The sequence below is a fragment of the Pseudopipra pipra genome, chromosome 13, assembly GCF_036250125.1.
Source record: "Pseudopipra pipra isolate bDixPip1 chromosome 13, bDixPip1.hap1, whole genome shotgun sequence".
In the NCBI taxonomy this organism is placed as follows: Eukaryota; Metazoa; Chordata; class Aves; order Passeriformes; family Pipridae; genus Pseudopipra; species Pseudopipra pipra.
This window is the reverse complement of record NC_087561.1, coordinates 19,273,671-19,290,168: the sequence shown is the minus strand read 5'-3', so window position 1 is coordinate 19,290,168 and position 16,498 is coordinate 19,273,671. Positions and strand designations below refer to the sequence as shown.

The 16,498-nt window shown below is 39.2% G+C and overlaps 1 protein-coding gene across 3 annotated transcripts in view; it reads left to right on the top strand.

Moving 5' to 3' along the window:
• Positions 1 to 16,498, top strand: part of ATRX (ATRX chromatin remodeler) — a 77,141-nt gene that overhangs the window by 34,157 nt on the left and 26,486 nt on the right. For all 3 annotated transcript variants that reach the window (XM_064670238.1, XM_064670237.1, XM_064670239.1), the window contains 9 exons: positions 3,079 to 3,209; positions 3,729 to 3,941; positions 5,526 to 5,619; positions 6,097 to 6,205; positions 6,821 to 7,000; positions 7,394 to 7,535; positions 7,927 to 8,036; positions 12,393 to 12,539; positions 12,732 to 12,909. In XM_064670238.1, the coding sequence (XP_064526308.1) occupies positions 3,079 to 3,209; positions 3,729 to 3,941; positions 5,526 to 5,619; positions 6,097 to 6,205; positions 6,821 to 7,000; positions 7,394 to 7,535; positions 7,927 to 8,036; positions 12,393 to 12,539; positions 12,732 to 12,909 (1,304 nt within the window). The remainder of the gene's footprint in view (positions 1 to 3,078; positions 3,210 to 3,728; positions 3,942 to 5,525; positions 5,620 to 6,096; positions 6,206 to 6,820; positions 7,001 to 7,393; positions 7,536 to 7,926; positions 8,037 to 12,392; positions 12,540 to 12,731; positions 12,910 to 16,498) is intronic.

Genomic DNA, 16,498 nt, shown 5'->3' with positions numbered 1-16,498 from the left:
TTTCCAGTTTGCCTGTCTCGGGAAAACTCTTTTCTTTTGGCATAACTTAAAAATACGTAGAAATCAATTCATTCCTTAGAAATGTATTTTGTTGGTGGTGGTCTTACACGCCAGCAAAGGGGAAATATATTTAAATCCCAATTTATACAAAACTGTGCATATATACTATCATTTTATTCTTGAGTTGTTTTTATGCTTCTTGGTTGAGATTGCAGCCCCGTTCTGTGAGGCACTGTGTAAATACCTTGGGGAAGTGCCCTTCATCCAAACCTCACAGTTTAGGTAACATGGAGTGGGGCAACACCACGTGCTCGAGGTCACAGAGATAATAAACGAAATGCAGGGATTTTTTAAGTGTATTTTTACTACCTGAAGTCCTGTGCTGGAGGTCATATGACTCTGTGCCTCTTAATAAATTTATTGGTAGTGTTCAGCTGTTACATCTGGTTGGCCAAGAATCTTTTATGTCCTTAACCCAAGTAAATATTATGGTCCCTTCTGATTTGTGTGGGTTTCTCTGGAAGAGTGTGAGCAAGAGAGTTTCACACTACCATAGCTTGTTTTTCTTGCTGCTGTTAATGCAAATATTAAAATATTAAACTAGCATATGAAGTTCCTTAGCTTAGAAACCTGATCACTTTAAATGGGTTTTATCTTAAAAAAGAAATAAGATGTATTATCCTGGTCAGCTTACATTGTAATTTAATTTAAAACCAGTTTCAAGAGTCCAGTACTCAAGGTATTCCAGTTCATATGGGCCATTTGTTACATCAGTCATTTGTCAGATACATTTACAAGGCTTGATCTCGTTGGGTCTGATATTGCTTGCACTTATAATTCCTATCAGATACGTAGTTAATTAAAACCAGGCATCTTTTAGATTTTGAACATCTTAATAATATCCTATGTTTTTAGCCCGACAGTAAATGCATTGAAGAGAATGTAGCTTTTCTCACTAACAAACAGTCTCATCTCAATTCGATTCCAAGTGGTTGAGTCTTTATCCTAGATAAAAAATAGGACTAATTTTCTATGGCAAAAATAACTTCTTAATCAATATTATTGTATATAATTAGAAACTAATAAGTTTACCCAATCTGGTTGGTGGTTATGATGATTAATGGGAAAATCACAACATCTTCTGTTCGTGGATAGTAGATTTTATGCATGGTATTTTTAGGTGTTAGATACATTTGCTTTGGGTTTTCTTTTTCCCTTTTAAAAACCACTTCATGAAAGAACAGATAAAAGTGTGTGTCTTGTTTTCTTAAGACCTAAAGTCAGCCTTTTAAAGGTGATTTGTGTGGAGGTAAGTATTGCCAACCACATACAAGTTGTGTTAACTTTGCTAATTCACGTGAGACCAGTCAGAGGCAGTGTTACTAGGCAGGACTTTCAGGATTCAATTTTAATTTTTTTCAGTGTTTTTCTTTTTAGTGTTTCTCATTTTTTTTTTCCGTTTTCCAAAACTTTGATGATATTCTAAGCCATTTCATTGTGAAGGAAAAGTTCTGACCATTAAGAGATGGAAGAAATATAGGCTGAATTTGTTATATAAGGAGCTGTTTATTTCTGTTGCTGTTACGTATGATGTGGTGGGTTTTAAAAAAAGAAACAACCCAAACTAACCAAGCTCTAAGTCCCTTTTCCAAATCCTCTGGAAGGACCTAATGCAAAAAGCATTTGGAAGAGGATGTTACTTATCTATGGACTTTCGTAAGTTTTTGTGGAGTTCACACTGTGATCTGCTGATATAGATGGAATTAAAGCTCACCAAGGGTTCTGCATGGTGAAGTTTTAATCAGCTTTTTCTTCACAAGCCATCTCTCAGAAAAGGAGGAGGGTGTGTTTTGGATGCTGGTGGATTGTCTGGCTCACTGAACAATCTTAAGTGTTTATTAAACTATTTTGCTTCCATCTTTTAATAATTACTGAATATACGTTAGTGTGAGAGTCTTTTTGGAACCACTCAAACCCCAGAAAATACAGCTTGGAGTGTCAGGAAAGATACCTTGGGAAAATTCTCTTTGAAAGGTTCTTTTGCTTTAGGGAAACGTTACATGCTGGAAAATGAAATACTGATTGTTAAAAACTATTTTATAGTGCTCTGTAAAAGTAACAACTTAATTTCTGTTGTATAAGAAGCTTCACTCGAGAGATCCCCATTCCTTTGCGGTTTCCAAGTAAAGCTCAGTTTGTGGTTCAGTTCCATGGGTTTTGAACTGTTGTTTTGACTGGTATAAAATCTTTCCTGTTCTGAACTGTCTACCTGTGGCATACATTAATTCTGCCAAAAGGCAAGACAGACGAGGTTTGACCTAGGAAAAAAAGTATTTCATTTAAAAGTGATGACCCTAGAATGAAACCTATAGTATTTCTGATGTTTATATAGGAAGACCTGGTTTTGTTCTTTTAGGATTATTTTTTCCCCTAGAAGTACAAATTCTCAGATAACTCCACTATTTCCCTGTGTTTTTGACATATCATTTTATATTCTGCCTTAGATTCAGACAAGATTATGTTGCAAGAGCAATGTAAAGAAAGAATTTTTCCATAGTCACTTGTACATTAGCTGGAAACTTTCTTGTGCTGCAGTGAAACAATGGGAAGCTGAGTGGACAGTTTGTGGAGCAGGAAATCATAATTTTTCTGTGACATTCAGGTCCTGTGATGTTGGTGAAACTTTTGGGGGGATGTGTATGTGTACACACAAAAGGGTTTTTGCTACAGTTGCTGTAAGGCAAGTGCTTGTAGTTAGTTATCCAGATAGACTGAATAAAATGAAATCTCTACGTTCATACATTTTATATTTCTCTCCAGTCTTCCTGTAAAGCAGGAAACCTCTCTTAAGAAGCATTATATGAATCTGCTTTCTAAAAGCAAGTCAACACGTTACATTTAACATGAGATTTTTGCTGATATATCCTGTCTTGCCACAATGACTTTTCATCATGTCTTTTTTTTTTTGTTCAGCTTTCAGCCCTTTTTTTGAAGTTCTGAATGGTGTAGGGTTACACTTGTCGTTCATAGATTTATTTGAACAATGGAATAAATAGTGTTTTCTGTTTTACTTCAAAGAATTGCCAAGAAAATGCTTTTAGAAGAAATCAAAGCCAATCTTTCCTCTGATGAGGATTCATCTTCAGATGAAGAGCCGGAGGAAGGAAAAAAGAAACCTGCAAAGCAGCCTGAGAACACGGGAGATGATGGTAAGCACCCAAAAGCACCTGGGAAAAAGTGGTGCTATGGCGCCTGTCATGATTTCAGGGGTCACTTGGGAAAATTATAATTGCTTAAGTTTCTTCAGTTTTCAGCAAAAAAATGTCATTGGTGTTGATGGGTAGTTGCCAAAGAGAGGCCAGTGTATGTGGTCATGAGGATTATCATCTCTTTCAGTCTTTCATACATTTATTTTGTTGCTACTAGTCTGGCTTTTGTAATCAATTTAGAAATCCGAGGGCTTTGTGAGGAGTAATCTATACAGAACAATAAGTTCTGCAAGTGCACAGGAGAGATTTGGCTAACAGAGTCATTGAAACAGGCATTTTAAACATTCAGGCAGCACAAAATACTTAACATTTGGGGAAACTGGTATGTTGTTGCTTGTAATGCCCTGGAAACCCACAAAATTTAGCCTAAGTTAATTCAGATTTCAATTCTTGCCAAATTTAAGTCAGGCAAAAAAAGCTGACTAGTGTGTATGTGGTACTGACTCTTATATCTGACAGGAGAGAATGAAAAGGAAGAAAATAAGTCTGTAAAGGAAGAAAGTAATTCTGAATCGGATTCAGAGGAAGAAGAGTCATCCAAGAAGCCCAGATACAGACACAGGCTGCTGAGGCACAAGCTCACCATGAGTGATGGGGAATCTGGTGAAGACAAAAAGGTGGTGAAACGAAAAGACAAAAAAGAAGGGGGGAAGCGTAGAAATAGAAGGAAAGGTACATAATCCAGACCTTTTTTGTCATAAAAAGTATTTGCTTCTATAAAATAAGTCCAAGGCTTTTCGGGACGGAGATCTCAAACTGTGATTTTAAAATCTGTGTAAACTTCCTTGTGTATGAAATCTAGGATTCTCATATCTTTGACTAATAAATTGTTTTATTTGAAGTGTTGAATACAAGTGCAGCTCTTTCCCCTTCCTCTGACCTCTGAATTGGATTAATCTTGTGGAGTCTTAGAATACTCATCTGAAAGAGCAGAGGCAAGCCCAGATGTCCAAACTGGGAAAATCAGTCCTGTCATTTCTGTACTTCCTCTCTTCCCCTTGGACTGTTGGTAGGCCCTGGAGCACGAGGAACCTCTCCATGCTGGAATTGCAGTGTTGCAGGCTGTAGCTGAGCAGCAGATGGCACTGTGAGATGAGCCTTGCCTGGGGCTTTGGTTTGCATTTCTGCAGGCAGGAACAAAGAGTCTGTCAGGTGTTGGCAGTGTCCCATGGCCAGGAAAAGTGCCCTGGACCTTCCTGTCCTCGGTGTTGCACTAATGCCAGCCAGCTTTTGTGGGCTTCCACAGAATAACAGTTGTGATTTGTTTAGCATTTTCCTTCATGAAAACTGTCATTTTTATCTGATTGTATACGTCTGCTTTTCCTCCCTTACGGAATTACTGACAACATTTCTTTCAGGAGAAGTAACTGTAAATTACAGTGGCAACGTGCAAATAAGATGCAACCAGGCTGATTCTCAGGGTACTTTAGTGTCAGCCTTTTAAGTTCACTACCTTTAAGTAGAACAATACACTGTATTTCACCTTGTCCTTTTATCCCTATGTTATTAATGTTACATTTCCCCAAGTATGTAAACCCCAGGTTTTAAGCCTTGTTAAAGTTTAACCGAGTTAAACTTTCCACTGTTCGAGGTCAAACTGAAATTAAAGGTGCTAAATGGCATTCTAGTGTCTTAATTACCTTTTTCAATGCCAGTGATAGCTCCTAAAACTAGTTATGAGAGTATTGCCTAATAGTGCCAGTTTAGGTGTATTTTTAATTGCCCTTTGAGTGAGTTTTGAACTTGCATTACCTGAAGAAACATCAGGCCACAAATGCAGCAATGCCGTTGCATATGTTGTTAGTAAATAAGGGCTGTTTTCATGAAGTATGATTATAAAATGACATCTAAAACATTTGAAACAAAAGCGTCTGTTTAACTAAGAATCATCTTCTGTTTTCTGCAGTTCTACTCTTCCCACTGAGGTCTCTCCTCCTCACCCACAGTCTTTACCTTCTGATATAATACTTTGTCATTTGTCTTGTAAACTGTATGTAGATATATTCATGCATAAAGACCTCAAGTCTTGTTGGCATAATCCACCATCTCCCAGGACTCAGCTAGTGCTTCAATATTAAGCTTTTCTACTCTGTACCCCTTACATTCCTCTTACTTCTTATTACTGTGCTTAGTGGGTCTGATATTGTCTGAAATGAACCTTGACAGTGCTCGTTGGTCTTGAACGATTAGTTGAAGCATTAGAAGTTGCTGACTTTGCAGTGATGCTCCACGTGAAATCGTGTTTTGTTTTTCAAGTGAGCAGCGACGATTCCAACGACTCCGAGTTCCACGAGTCTGCAGTGAGCGAAGAAGTCAGTGAGTCTGAGGATGACCAACGTCCAAGGACAAGGTATAAATAAAACTCTGCTTATCCTGAGTTTGGGTTTTGGTTTTTAAGACTGCAGTTTAGGCGGGGACGTGCTAAAAGTTAAAGACTTTGGATTGGTTCTTAAAACCCTTGATGAGACTTGTTTGTCATTCTGTATCTGCTAATTAATTTCGTTGCAAACGTGGGAATTGTGAATTGGTACTGCAGGAGGGAGTACACAACAACTTGATGAGCCAGTATAAAAAAAAAGATTAAATAAAAATGAACATTTTTATGCCAAATACATCACTGTCAACTAAGGGATGGTGGATTGCAGTAAAAAACTAATGCTTAACAATTCTGAGATCCCCTGGGGTTTTCTGGGATAGACCATTGCTGTGTGTCCGGTGAGTCGAGGGGGAGGGAGGAGGGAATTTGAAACTGCACAGAAGGAGTGCATGTTCTGCTAGTTAGGAACAATTATTATTGTTAGTCAGTAATACTGCCATTTTTTAATAGATCTGCCAAGAAAGCTGAGGCAGAAGAAAACCAGCGCAGTTACAAACAGAAGAAGAAACGAAGGCGAATAAGGGTTCAAGAGGATTCGTCAAGTGAGAATGACAATAAGGTACCACGTGGTGTTTTGAAGTAATAAATGGGAAGTAATAAATGTCTCTCTTGTCCACTGCTCAGGGACTTGGGTATCTCAAACAGCTTTGCACAAAGTACAGTAAAAAATTACAACTCTTCAGTGTTAATTCAGGCTAAAATTTGTAAAATGGGACCATTAACTTTTCCTGTCTAGATCTTGAGAAAAATCCCTGATGTTTAAATAAATGGATTTTTTAATCTGAATGTAAACGAGACAAATAGTAGATTAGGGGTTTAGTACTACTAGGGTTTCTTTTCCTGTGTGGAGCAGGTAAGAGCTGGTCCGATCTAGCACCACTGTAATAGAAAAATAGTTCTTTATTAATTATTATTAGCAACTAGTAAATGATAACAGTGCATTCAGTACTGCCTTGGCACAGCTGGGCTTATCTTTAGTATCTCAGAGTACTTTACAGTTAAGGTGGCACTTCTTTTGTCATGCTGGTTAACTTTTAAAAAAGGTATCTTTTTTCTTATTAGCTAAACTTCACCTGTGTTTATAAGAATTTTTTGGGGCTTGTCTAAGAATGAAGTTTTGATGGTCTGTACTGTAATTTTCTTGCTAGTATACACTTTATTTAATTTCTAACAGAGTAATTCTGAGAATGAGGACAATGATGATTCAAAATCTCCTGGAAAAGGCAGGAAGAAAATAAGGAAAATTATTAAAGATGATAAGCTTAGAACAGAAACCCAGAATGCACTTAAAGAAGAAGAAGAAAGAAGAAAACGTATAGCAGAGAGAGAACGGGAGAGAGACAAATTGAGAGAGGTATGGTCTGTTTTCTTTGTGAAATGCTGGGAGGTGGAACTGATGATGTCTAAGACAGGTATTTCTACCTGAATTTAATCTGATAATTCGTTTGAAAACTACTTACATGCAGCCTTGTAAGCCACAAGTTTTATTTGCAGTTTCCTTTGGGTTAACATTGGCAAGTTTTATTTGACTACTGTGAGCTTTAGGAAGCTGTTTTCATTCCCTACTGGTTCACTTTTCATTGGGAAAAACACTCTGCAGGAGTGAGTTGTGGTGCATAGTAAAGAACTGAAGATTTCTCTTTACTAAATAAATAATGACTCCTAGTTTGTTAAATCTAGTGTCTCTCGAGTGCTTGGTATTAATCATGTGAGAACTATTCCGGTGATGCCCTGTTTCTGTTTATAGGTGATAGAGATAGAAGATGCTTCACCTCTGAAATGTCCCATTACAACTAAGTTGGTTTTAGATGAAGATGAAGAAACCAAAGAACCATTAGTGCAGGTTCACAGGAGTATAGTTACCAGACTGAAACCACACCAAGTAGATGGTAAGGAAAGAGAGATTAAAAAAAAATATTTTTTTTTTTTCTCTCCAAGGGCACAGCACCTTATGCATCCTGGATTAAATCACGAGAAAAACTCCTTGACAGGCAGATACCAGAATGTTCCCTCTTTTCTCCCTGTCCCCAGTCATCTGCAGTCCTTACAGTAATATTTTCTTACCCAATTGCTACATCTTCAGTGAAACTGTGAATATAATCAAGTTCAAGACAAAGATCACCCCACTTAACAACTCACTGGACAGAAAGGAATCAATAATTATCCTAACAACTGCTTTCCTAAGCATTACCATGACCTTTAAATGAGCACACCTGTTTCTTGTAGGCTGAACTTCGGTAAAATGAATGTTTAGTAACAACTTTCAATAATTTTCTTCAGGTGTTCAGTTCATGTGGGATTGCTGTTGTGAATCTGTAAAAAAAACAAAGACATCTCCTGGTTCTGGATGCATTCTTGCTCACTGTATGGGCCTGGGGAAAACGTTACAGGTAAGGAACAAAAGTCATCTCGTTTTTTGGTCAGTGGCTTCCTCTCAAAAGCTGATGCAGCAAAAGCCAATTTTGATGGCTTTCCTGTTTCACAGGTAGTGACTCAAGGAGAGTTGCTAGAGGAAATGTTTTGTGCAGAGATCTTGAGAAAGAAGCTGTGTTTGTAGCATACAGCTATGAAGGTTCTGATACACATTTAATGCTTTCTCTGCTTTAAAAATATATAAAATTAAATTAGGTAATCACTGATGTTCATGTGAAAAGGTCCAAGTGCTGTGTAGCTCCCCTGCAACTCAGAACAAGAAAATACAGTGATAGGAGACAGACTTCAGGAACCTGTTTATAAGACAGTTTAATGATCTTAAGCAGGTTGTGTTTAAATTTTAGTGTCTTCCTCATTCGTGTGTTTCTCCCTGAACTGTTTGTTTTCTTGAGTGCCTTTTAAATTTATTTGCTGTGCTGATAAAGTACAAGCTTATCGGGTTTGGGGCTTTATTAAATGCCAGACTTTTAGTGCCTAAAGTCCAATGCTTTGTGCTTTTGCTGCAGTTTAGACACTTCTGGGCTGAGGGACGGAGTCATTTGTTCCCATCAGTAATTGTTCATATGTACGTGCAGATTTTTGGAGCAGTTAGGAAACTTGGTTGCCTTGGCAGTTCACTATAGGACATAATTTCAACCCCTTTTTCACTTTACTTCTTTTTTGCCAGTTCTTTGCTTCCTGACATCTTCAGGTTCAAGCTTTCATTGTCCCTTCAGGGCATGTTCCGTCTCCTTTACACTGCTGAAGACTGCTTTGTAAAAATCTTGGAAACAGAATATTGTAGCATTTCTTAAGATCTCCGTATTTCTGGGTCTCATCCAAGTGGTTCTTCCGCCATGTTAAAAGTTGCACAGTGAACACTTTGACATTTCTATTAGTCCTTAATAGCAGAAGCTTAATCCTTGCCTTAAAATGTTTCTGCTGAAGCTCATCAGACAATGCTCACAGCTCTTTCTCTTGGGCCTCTTGCAATCACTGCAGGCCTCTGGAGAAGCTTATGCCTTTGACCTTCAAAAGAGGTGAAAGATCAAACCCAGTTTTGTTTTCCCTGCATCTCCACATTGATGCTCTTTTCTGGGTGGTCAGGAGTGTTGAATTCCCTTTGTGTTTGCTTCTTTCCAAGCATCAGTCAGCCTTCATGAGCTCTGGGTCTGCTTTTAGCCAGGTGTAGCACCACCACTCATCCTGTGAGCAAAGAGCTGGGGTGAGCTGCCTGTCTGGCTCTGCTGCCTGGTCTCTTCCCAAGGATCCCTTTAGCAGAAGTCATTTGTCAGAATAACCTTTCCCTCTGATTCTGGGAAAGAGAAAGGGGATTTTTCAAGAACTCTGAAGAAGAAAGGTAGGTGACAGCCTTGTCTGTGCTTGAAAAGACAGTCAGAAAAGCAGGGCCACTGCGATCTCCCTGTCATTGGCCTTCATTGATGCTATTTCCTTATTTCAGGAGGAGAGAGATATTCCCACATTTTTATCAGGACAACTGGCCAGCAAAATGATCTGCTGTGAATTTTTTGATCTCTAGCTTGAGCTGAATCATTAGAAATGCAATTGCAGCTTCTGCAGACATTGGATTGACAAGAACCGATTTCAGCTCGGGATCCATCTGGGCCTCCCTGTGCTGGGAGTGTTTCTTAGCTCTAAAGTCCCTTTTCAGGAGATCCTCCTGGTGCTCTGGGGAGTTTGACCAGCAAATCTAGATCACATTAGCAGCCAGCACTTGTGCAACACTTCATTCTAAATTCTTTCTTCACATCCTCCAAGTGTGGATGCACTTTGCCCATTCCCTGGAGTACAGTCTCTTGAGCTTGGCAATGGTGGTTCTCAGAGAGGTTATTTTTTTCCTACAATGAGGTAGACCTTTTCACCATCCTCTTCCACCTTGGTCAGTTGTGGTGAGAGCTTCCCCACTGGATTGGGAAGCCCTGTCACGTGACCCAAAGGCCCAGCATCTGTTCATTCCTAGACAGCTCAGTGTATCAATGCCCTGGAATTCCAAGCTCCATGGAGTTTGGCTCAGCATTTTCGTGCCTTAGACGGATTCATAGTCTGCAAGTGACTGCAGCCAGCTCTGTGACCTTGGCAGTCACTTGGCAAACAAAATGCTGTGAGATCCTGTGACAAGCAGTCAGTCTTTGACACCTGAGTGTTTGGAATGAGGCATCTCTGTAGTTTTTACTCTCTCACTAGTGGTGCTCACTGTGCCTTCCTGGTTGGTGTTTGTCAAAGTCAGCACACCTGGATGCTGCTAAAGAGCAGCCCTGGCTTGGCTTGATGCCTTTCACTGTTATTACTTTTAGAGCCTTGCAGTGTGCTCCAGGAGAAAGTCTTCAGAGTGAATCCAGCAGGAGGTGGCTGTTATTCCTTCCTGGCCTTGGCTGTGCTCAGGTGGCTTCCTGATCCTTGAGTCTGCCCTCTGAACTAGGAGCTTCAAACAGCGAAGTTACATGAGAAATAGCTAATCCTGCTCTCTGACCTAATTCAGACAGTGTTTTTTTAGGACTTTCTGGTCCCAAGAATATTTCTGTACCAGCAGATTGTAGGATATGGTCAAGGAATGCCTTGACTGGCAAAACATTTTCAGATTCTGTGGATCCCTTGGATTCTTCTGCAAAGAACAGGCTCAAGGGAAGCTTGGGTTTTGTGGTTTTCTGAATCTGTTTTTTCTGGTGGGCCTGGGAGGTTTGAGTGCCACAAAGCTGTAGATGATCAGAGGGACTGATGTCATTTGCTGTATGTGCAGTTTAGGTAGCCTAAGCTGCAGTCTTGGTTGGTGGTGCACAGCATGTGGACAGCAGGTTTTTGAGAACTCCAGCTGCAGTGTGTACAGCTTTGGTTTGTTTAGGGAAGCTGGGGAGACAGACACAGTATTTTGACAGTCTACAATTCTATAGAACACTTTTGAAGATCACCTTTGAAGAGCATATTTTTACATGCTTGTTTCTAACTTAGGTGTTGTGGTTCTACAGGAGTAAATTGCACTTTTTACTGGAGATCTGTGATGCTTTGCAGGACTGTTGCCTCGGGGACTTTGTATACTTACATTTTATGCACTATATGGTTTAATGAAATGTTTTGCAGCAGAAAGTATTTTTCTATGTGACCCATATGTGTTAATGACTAGTATTGTGGCTGTAACTTCTTGATAATCAAAGAAAGCCATAGTTACAAACGCATATCAACAAAAACCATTTCTAAGGCTGGTGCTTACAGCTTAGGTAGCTGGTTTTTTCCCTCTGTATTCATCTGCCAGTCATTCTACTGTGCTCTATGATGGCATTCATTGTTTAGCTCTTTAAAAGAGCTGAATCAGCCATCAGTTCCAGCAGACTTTGCAAACTGCAGAGCAGGATGTCAGGAGTGATCAGCAAAATCAGGCAACTGGGGCCTTGCTGGGGCCAGGATGCAGGACTTGGGTGCTGAGTCTTCGTGGGTACTTGTTGCATCTGAGCCACGAGATGCTTTAGTCTTACCACAAAACAACCAGTGACTCCTTTTGTCTTGCAGCAGCTAAAAGCAATTTGTTGCCCTGTGTTCCAAGCATAGTCATGCAGTTAGAAATTCCTTTGAACAGTGTATTAAATCAGAGTTGCCAGATACCAAGATTTTATCCAGAAAGAACTGTGAGAAGTGTAGATTAGAGTGCAGTCACCATTAAAAGTCAGGTGGGAGAGCTGGAGATCCCTGACTCTTCTGCTTCTGAGTGCTCTAGTCCTGCCTTCATTTACTGCTGCACAAAACAGGCCCAGCACTGAGTGACCCAGAAGATTTCAGGTATTTCTCAGGCCTCAGGGAGGTGTTGTCATCTGCAACATAGAGCCAGGCTGGCTACAGGGTGAATCCTTGGAAAACAGTTCCATAACCTGCTTCAGAGATCCTCTGAGAGAATTTGCCAATACGTTGAAAAAATGTGAAAAACTGTTTTAAGACTGAAATTTACTTTCAAGAAACATGAATGTGAATTTATTTGATGTTTTGGGCGAGTTTTGGGAGAAAGCTTAAAAATGACCTAATAGAAATTTCGAATTTATGAAGATGATTGGTGAAATGTAAAGGGAGGGTTCCCTACTTACGAAATCCTTCAGCAATTCAAAACTGCCTGTAGCTCAGTATGTGAAGGATGTGTGCAGCCATGTAACACAGAGTAAAAAGTGTATGAACTCAAAATACACCTGTATTAAATTTTAAGCAGCAAGTTGAAAAGAGAAAAAGCATGTTTAAACAAGTCTGTTGTTGGTAATTAATTACATAATTGAATAGATACTTGTATCTTTCTGTCCCCAGTGGTTTATTTAGTGTTCTGTTTTTAACTCTTGCAGGTAGTAAGTTTTCTCCACACAGTCTTGCTGTGTGACAAGCTGGATTTTCGGACAGCTCTGGTTGTGTGTCCGCTGAACACTGCCTTGAACTGGCTCAACGAGTTTGAAAAATGGCAAGAAGGTTTAGAAGATGAGGAAAGACTGGAGGTACAAGACTTAAAAACACTTTCTTAAAAATGAAATAATTGAATGGTTTACACGTAGTCGGGCAGCTCCACTCAAAATATAGGCTAAGGAATGTGAAAAATCTCCTTGCATTAATAAGTCTTAAATAGTAGAAGTTACACTGGCATTGCAGTACTGTGAGAGGAATTCCAGCCTGTTTTTCCCCTTTGGAAGGTCTGTGAGCTGGCGACCGTGAAGCGCCCTCAGGAGAGGAGCTACATGCTGCAGCACTGGCAGGACGAGGGGGGTGTGATGATCATAGGCTACGAGATGTACCGAAATCTGGCACAAGGCAGGAATGTGAAGAGTAGGAAACTTAAAGAAATATTCAATAAAGCATTAGTTGATCCAGGTAAGTGAAAATTAACACGTTCTGTATGTACTGCACTTCCCGGTTTATGCACGGCAGCAAAGTAAATAAATAATAACATCAGTAAGATTGATCAGATTTTCTTTGTTGCCTTTTCTGAGTTACGGAAGTTCTTGTCCAGAAACTTCCCCATCTGCTTTTATAAATAACAGAAGTCTTTGTAACAGTCTTTTCTATTAGATCAAATGCAAGAATGACCCCAGGAATATATCCTGGAAACTTTTCCCGTTAAGTTTTTTTTTCTACCATTTCTTTCTTGGCAAGGTGATTTAAAGTAACCTTATGTCCGGAACTTAAGGTTATTTTCACCTGCTAATTTGTTACAACCACGAGCTGCTTTCTCCTTGATAGAAATCTCTCACTAAGGGGGCAACTACACAGGAAAATAGTTGGATTTGTGCCTTAGAAGAGTGAAAAAAACAAATGTTAATTAAGTGCTAATTAAGTGAATTCAAATAAAGCACTTAATTATTTTTTTAGTCTTGAGAAGCAGATGTCTGGTTTGAGCTGAGCTGAACTGAGCAAACTTACATCAACATGTATGGAAGCACTTGAAAGTATTCCAAGTTAATATTAACTGATCTATCAGGTGGTCACAAAAAAGAACTAAAAATTTTAGGACTAGCAAGTTTCACCAAAATAGCAAAATTTCCCTTCAGATTCTGAACTGGCACCTGATACCAACTTAGTTATGCAGCAAGCAGTGTATCTTAAAAAATGTTTCTAAAAGGCACCTTTGCTGTAACTTTGGGATTTCTCTGCCTTTCTCTTTAAATTGAGAATGCAGATAGGTAGGTGGGGTAAATGGAGGTGGGTTTTCTTGGATTTTAATTATCTGGACTTTATGTTGACACTGTGTGATTGATTTTCTTTTTTTTTTCCCCTTTCTCTTTCTTGTTGATAACTGTACTTGGTGAGCTTGATTTTGTGAAGTTCCAATTAATAGTAGGACTGTGAATTTTGTTCTGACTGACAAAGAGTTTATTCTAATGGGGAAAATAACTTTGTGATTATTGGCATTGGCCAAGTGGAATTGGCATCTCCAGTGCTGCAGAAAGCCTATTTGAGCAGCTAAAACATTAATTAATTTTCTGCCAGCTTGACTCACAAAATCATATAATTGCTGTGGAGTCAGGGAAGCTCTAGTACAGCAGCTGGTGAACTATTTTTGTGGTCATGATGATTCCACACACATTATTTAAGCAGTGAAGGAAATGCCCTTCTTGCCAGTTGGTCTTTTGACTCCTAAAGTTGTAGTTACTAAATACAAACAACAAACCCCAGCAGGAAACCAAAACAGAAAAAAAAAGGGTAGGGGAACCCCATGCTGCCAGTGTTATTCTGTGTCTGATTTGCTCAGTATATTGCATTTCTTGAGAATATTGTCAGGAAAGTCAAAGCCAGAGAAGAAAAGTGTGAATTGCTGTCTCAAAGTAGTGGTGACAGGAAAATAACTTGGTACTCAGGGGGTCGTGTTCTGGTGCAGCGAGGAAATAAAATGTGATTGATTTTCGTGGATTTTTTTCCTCATGGAAAGTGTGAACATGGAACCTCCTGTTTTATTCTCTTCTTGGACTCGTGGGTTGGTGGGATGGAATCGGACCATAAGGAAAATCAACCTTGAAATAACTCTGTAATTATTTTCATAGAACCATAGAATCTTTAAGGTTGGAAAAGACCTCCAAGGTAAAGTCCAGCCTTCAACCAAATGCCCTCTAAACCATATTGGGAAGTCTGCTTTTTTCTTTTGAACAGTCCAGGGATGGGGACTCCACCAGCTCCCTGGGCAGCCCCTTCCACCTGTCAGTGCCTGACCACCTTTTCTGTGAAGAAATTTCTCATAATATTCAACCTGAACTTCCCCTGGCGCAGCTCGAGGGTATTTCTTGTTACTTCGTGTTGTTTCAGATCTTCCTCTATTTTAACTAATTGCAAAAAACCAGAAGTGTCCATCTGTTGTTATCCATTAGTTTGTGGAGCCATTTGGATTGGCTAAATTGATGAGAATGTTCACTGCAAGATACTTATTTATTTCTTAGCATGGACAGTACAGCAGGCTGGCAGGGCAAGGGTTAGAAGTGATGTGCTGGCTGACTGCTGTGACTGGAAAGAGGAAAACCTTTGCCCCTGGGAGCATTTTCCATTTAAAAAGCTGCAAATTGGTATTTGAGTGCTGATTTAATGATATGTGTCTGTTCAAGTGAACACTGCTGGGGTATGACATACTGTATAGTAGAAGCTTGTGTTGCAGTGTAGAGGTTTAGCCAAAGTTTATGGGTGGAGAACTGATTTCATTAATTAACTAGCTCTGCTATGTTAAATAATGGCAGGATTATAAACACATGCAGAGCAACAAATGGTTTTCCATGATGCTTTGTGCCACTGTGGAGGTGCTGTTGGTTTGTGGATCACTGCTGTGCTTTGCTTGCAGCACTGCAGAAGCTTCCTATTTTTTTCTAAGTGTTGCTACTAATAAAAATTCCTTTACTGTTTGACTTGGAAACTGCTCTTCAATTGGCAGTTGTATGAAGTTCTTGTAGACTTCAGAGGAACAGGAGAACTGTGTGTATGTATCTCTGTATATCCATCTTTTATGTGTTTCAATATGTTAACACCTGCAAATACAACAAGGATAAGAAGATGAAGATTGATTTTTGAGGAGAGATTGCAAGAGTAAGGCTTTTCAGCCTAGAAAAAAGACAACTAATTGACAAATTTTCCATCATGTAAGAGCTGGTTAAAGAAAGGAGTTTTACCATTGGTTTTGACATCAGTTGGAGAAAGGAAAGGGCAGAATTTATTCAGATTTGCAACAGAGATGATTTAAATTGGGTGTTATTGCACAGTGTTTTAGCAAGAGAGAGGTCATGGTGTTTGCCACTTCTGTCAGGGAGAATTTGTCTGTCCCTTTCTCATAACTCTTATCTCAGAAAATAGACTAACTAATCCCTTGAGGTCCCTCTAAGTTTTACATTCCTTTATAATATTTTGAGGAATGTTCTGTCTGTAGTGACTTGTATTTGTGTTTTTTAAGAACAAGGGTAAAGAACCACAAATTTATGAAAATCCTTGCTGCTGACTTGGAGCCAAGATGTTAGTTCAAAGTATCAGTGCCTGCCAAACAAAGCACAAATAATTGTACTAAGATAGGGTTTTTTTTTGTATTTTTGCTGTCATTCACTTATCTGAAGATGTTAATGGATGACAGTCTTTAATGAAACGAGGACAGGTGAGAGGATCTGTCAGTATTAGAGATGGTTGGCTGAAATGGAAGGAGGACTTTGTATGTAGCCACTCAGTGCTTTTCATGCTGTCAAAACTGGGAAGGTACAAAAGCTGTGAAATAATATTGGGAAATGTTTCTGTGACAGGTGTGAAAATTCAGAAATAAGTAGGCTTGGACAAGCCTAAGTGTGTTTGGAATTCACATGTGGATTTTCAGAATTGTCTTCTAGACTTGGCTCAAGAATCTTTTATTTTTTTCTCCTTGGAAAGAAATATTTTCTTGATTCCTTTTCTGTTAATGTTTAAGGTTCAAACCACTTTCTGACCCTTAAAATGGTACAATTGA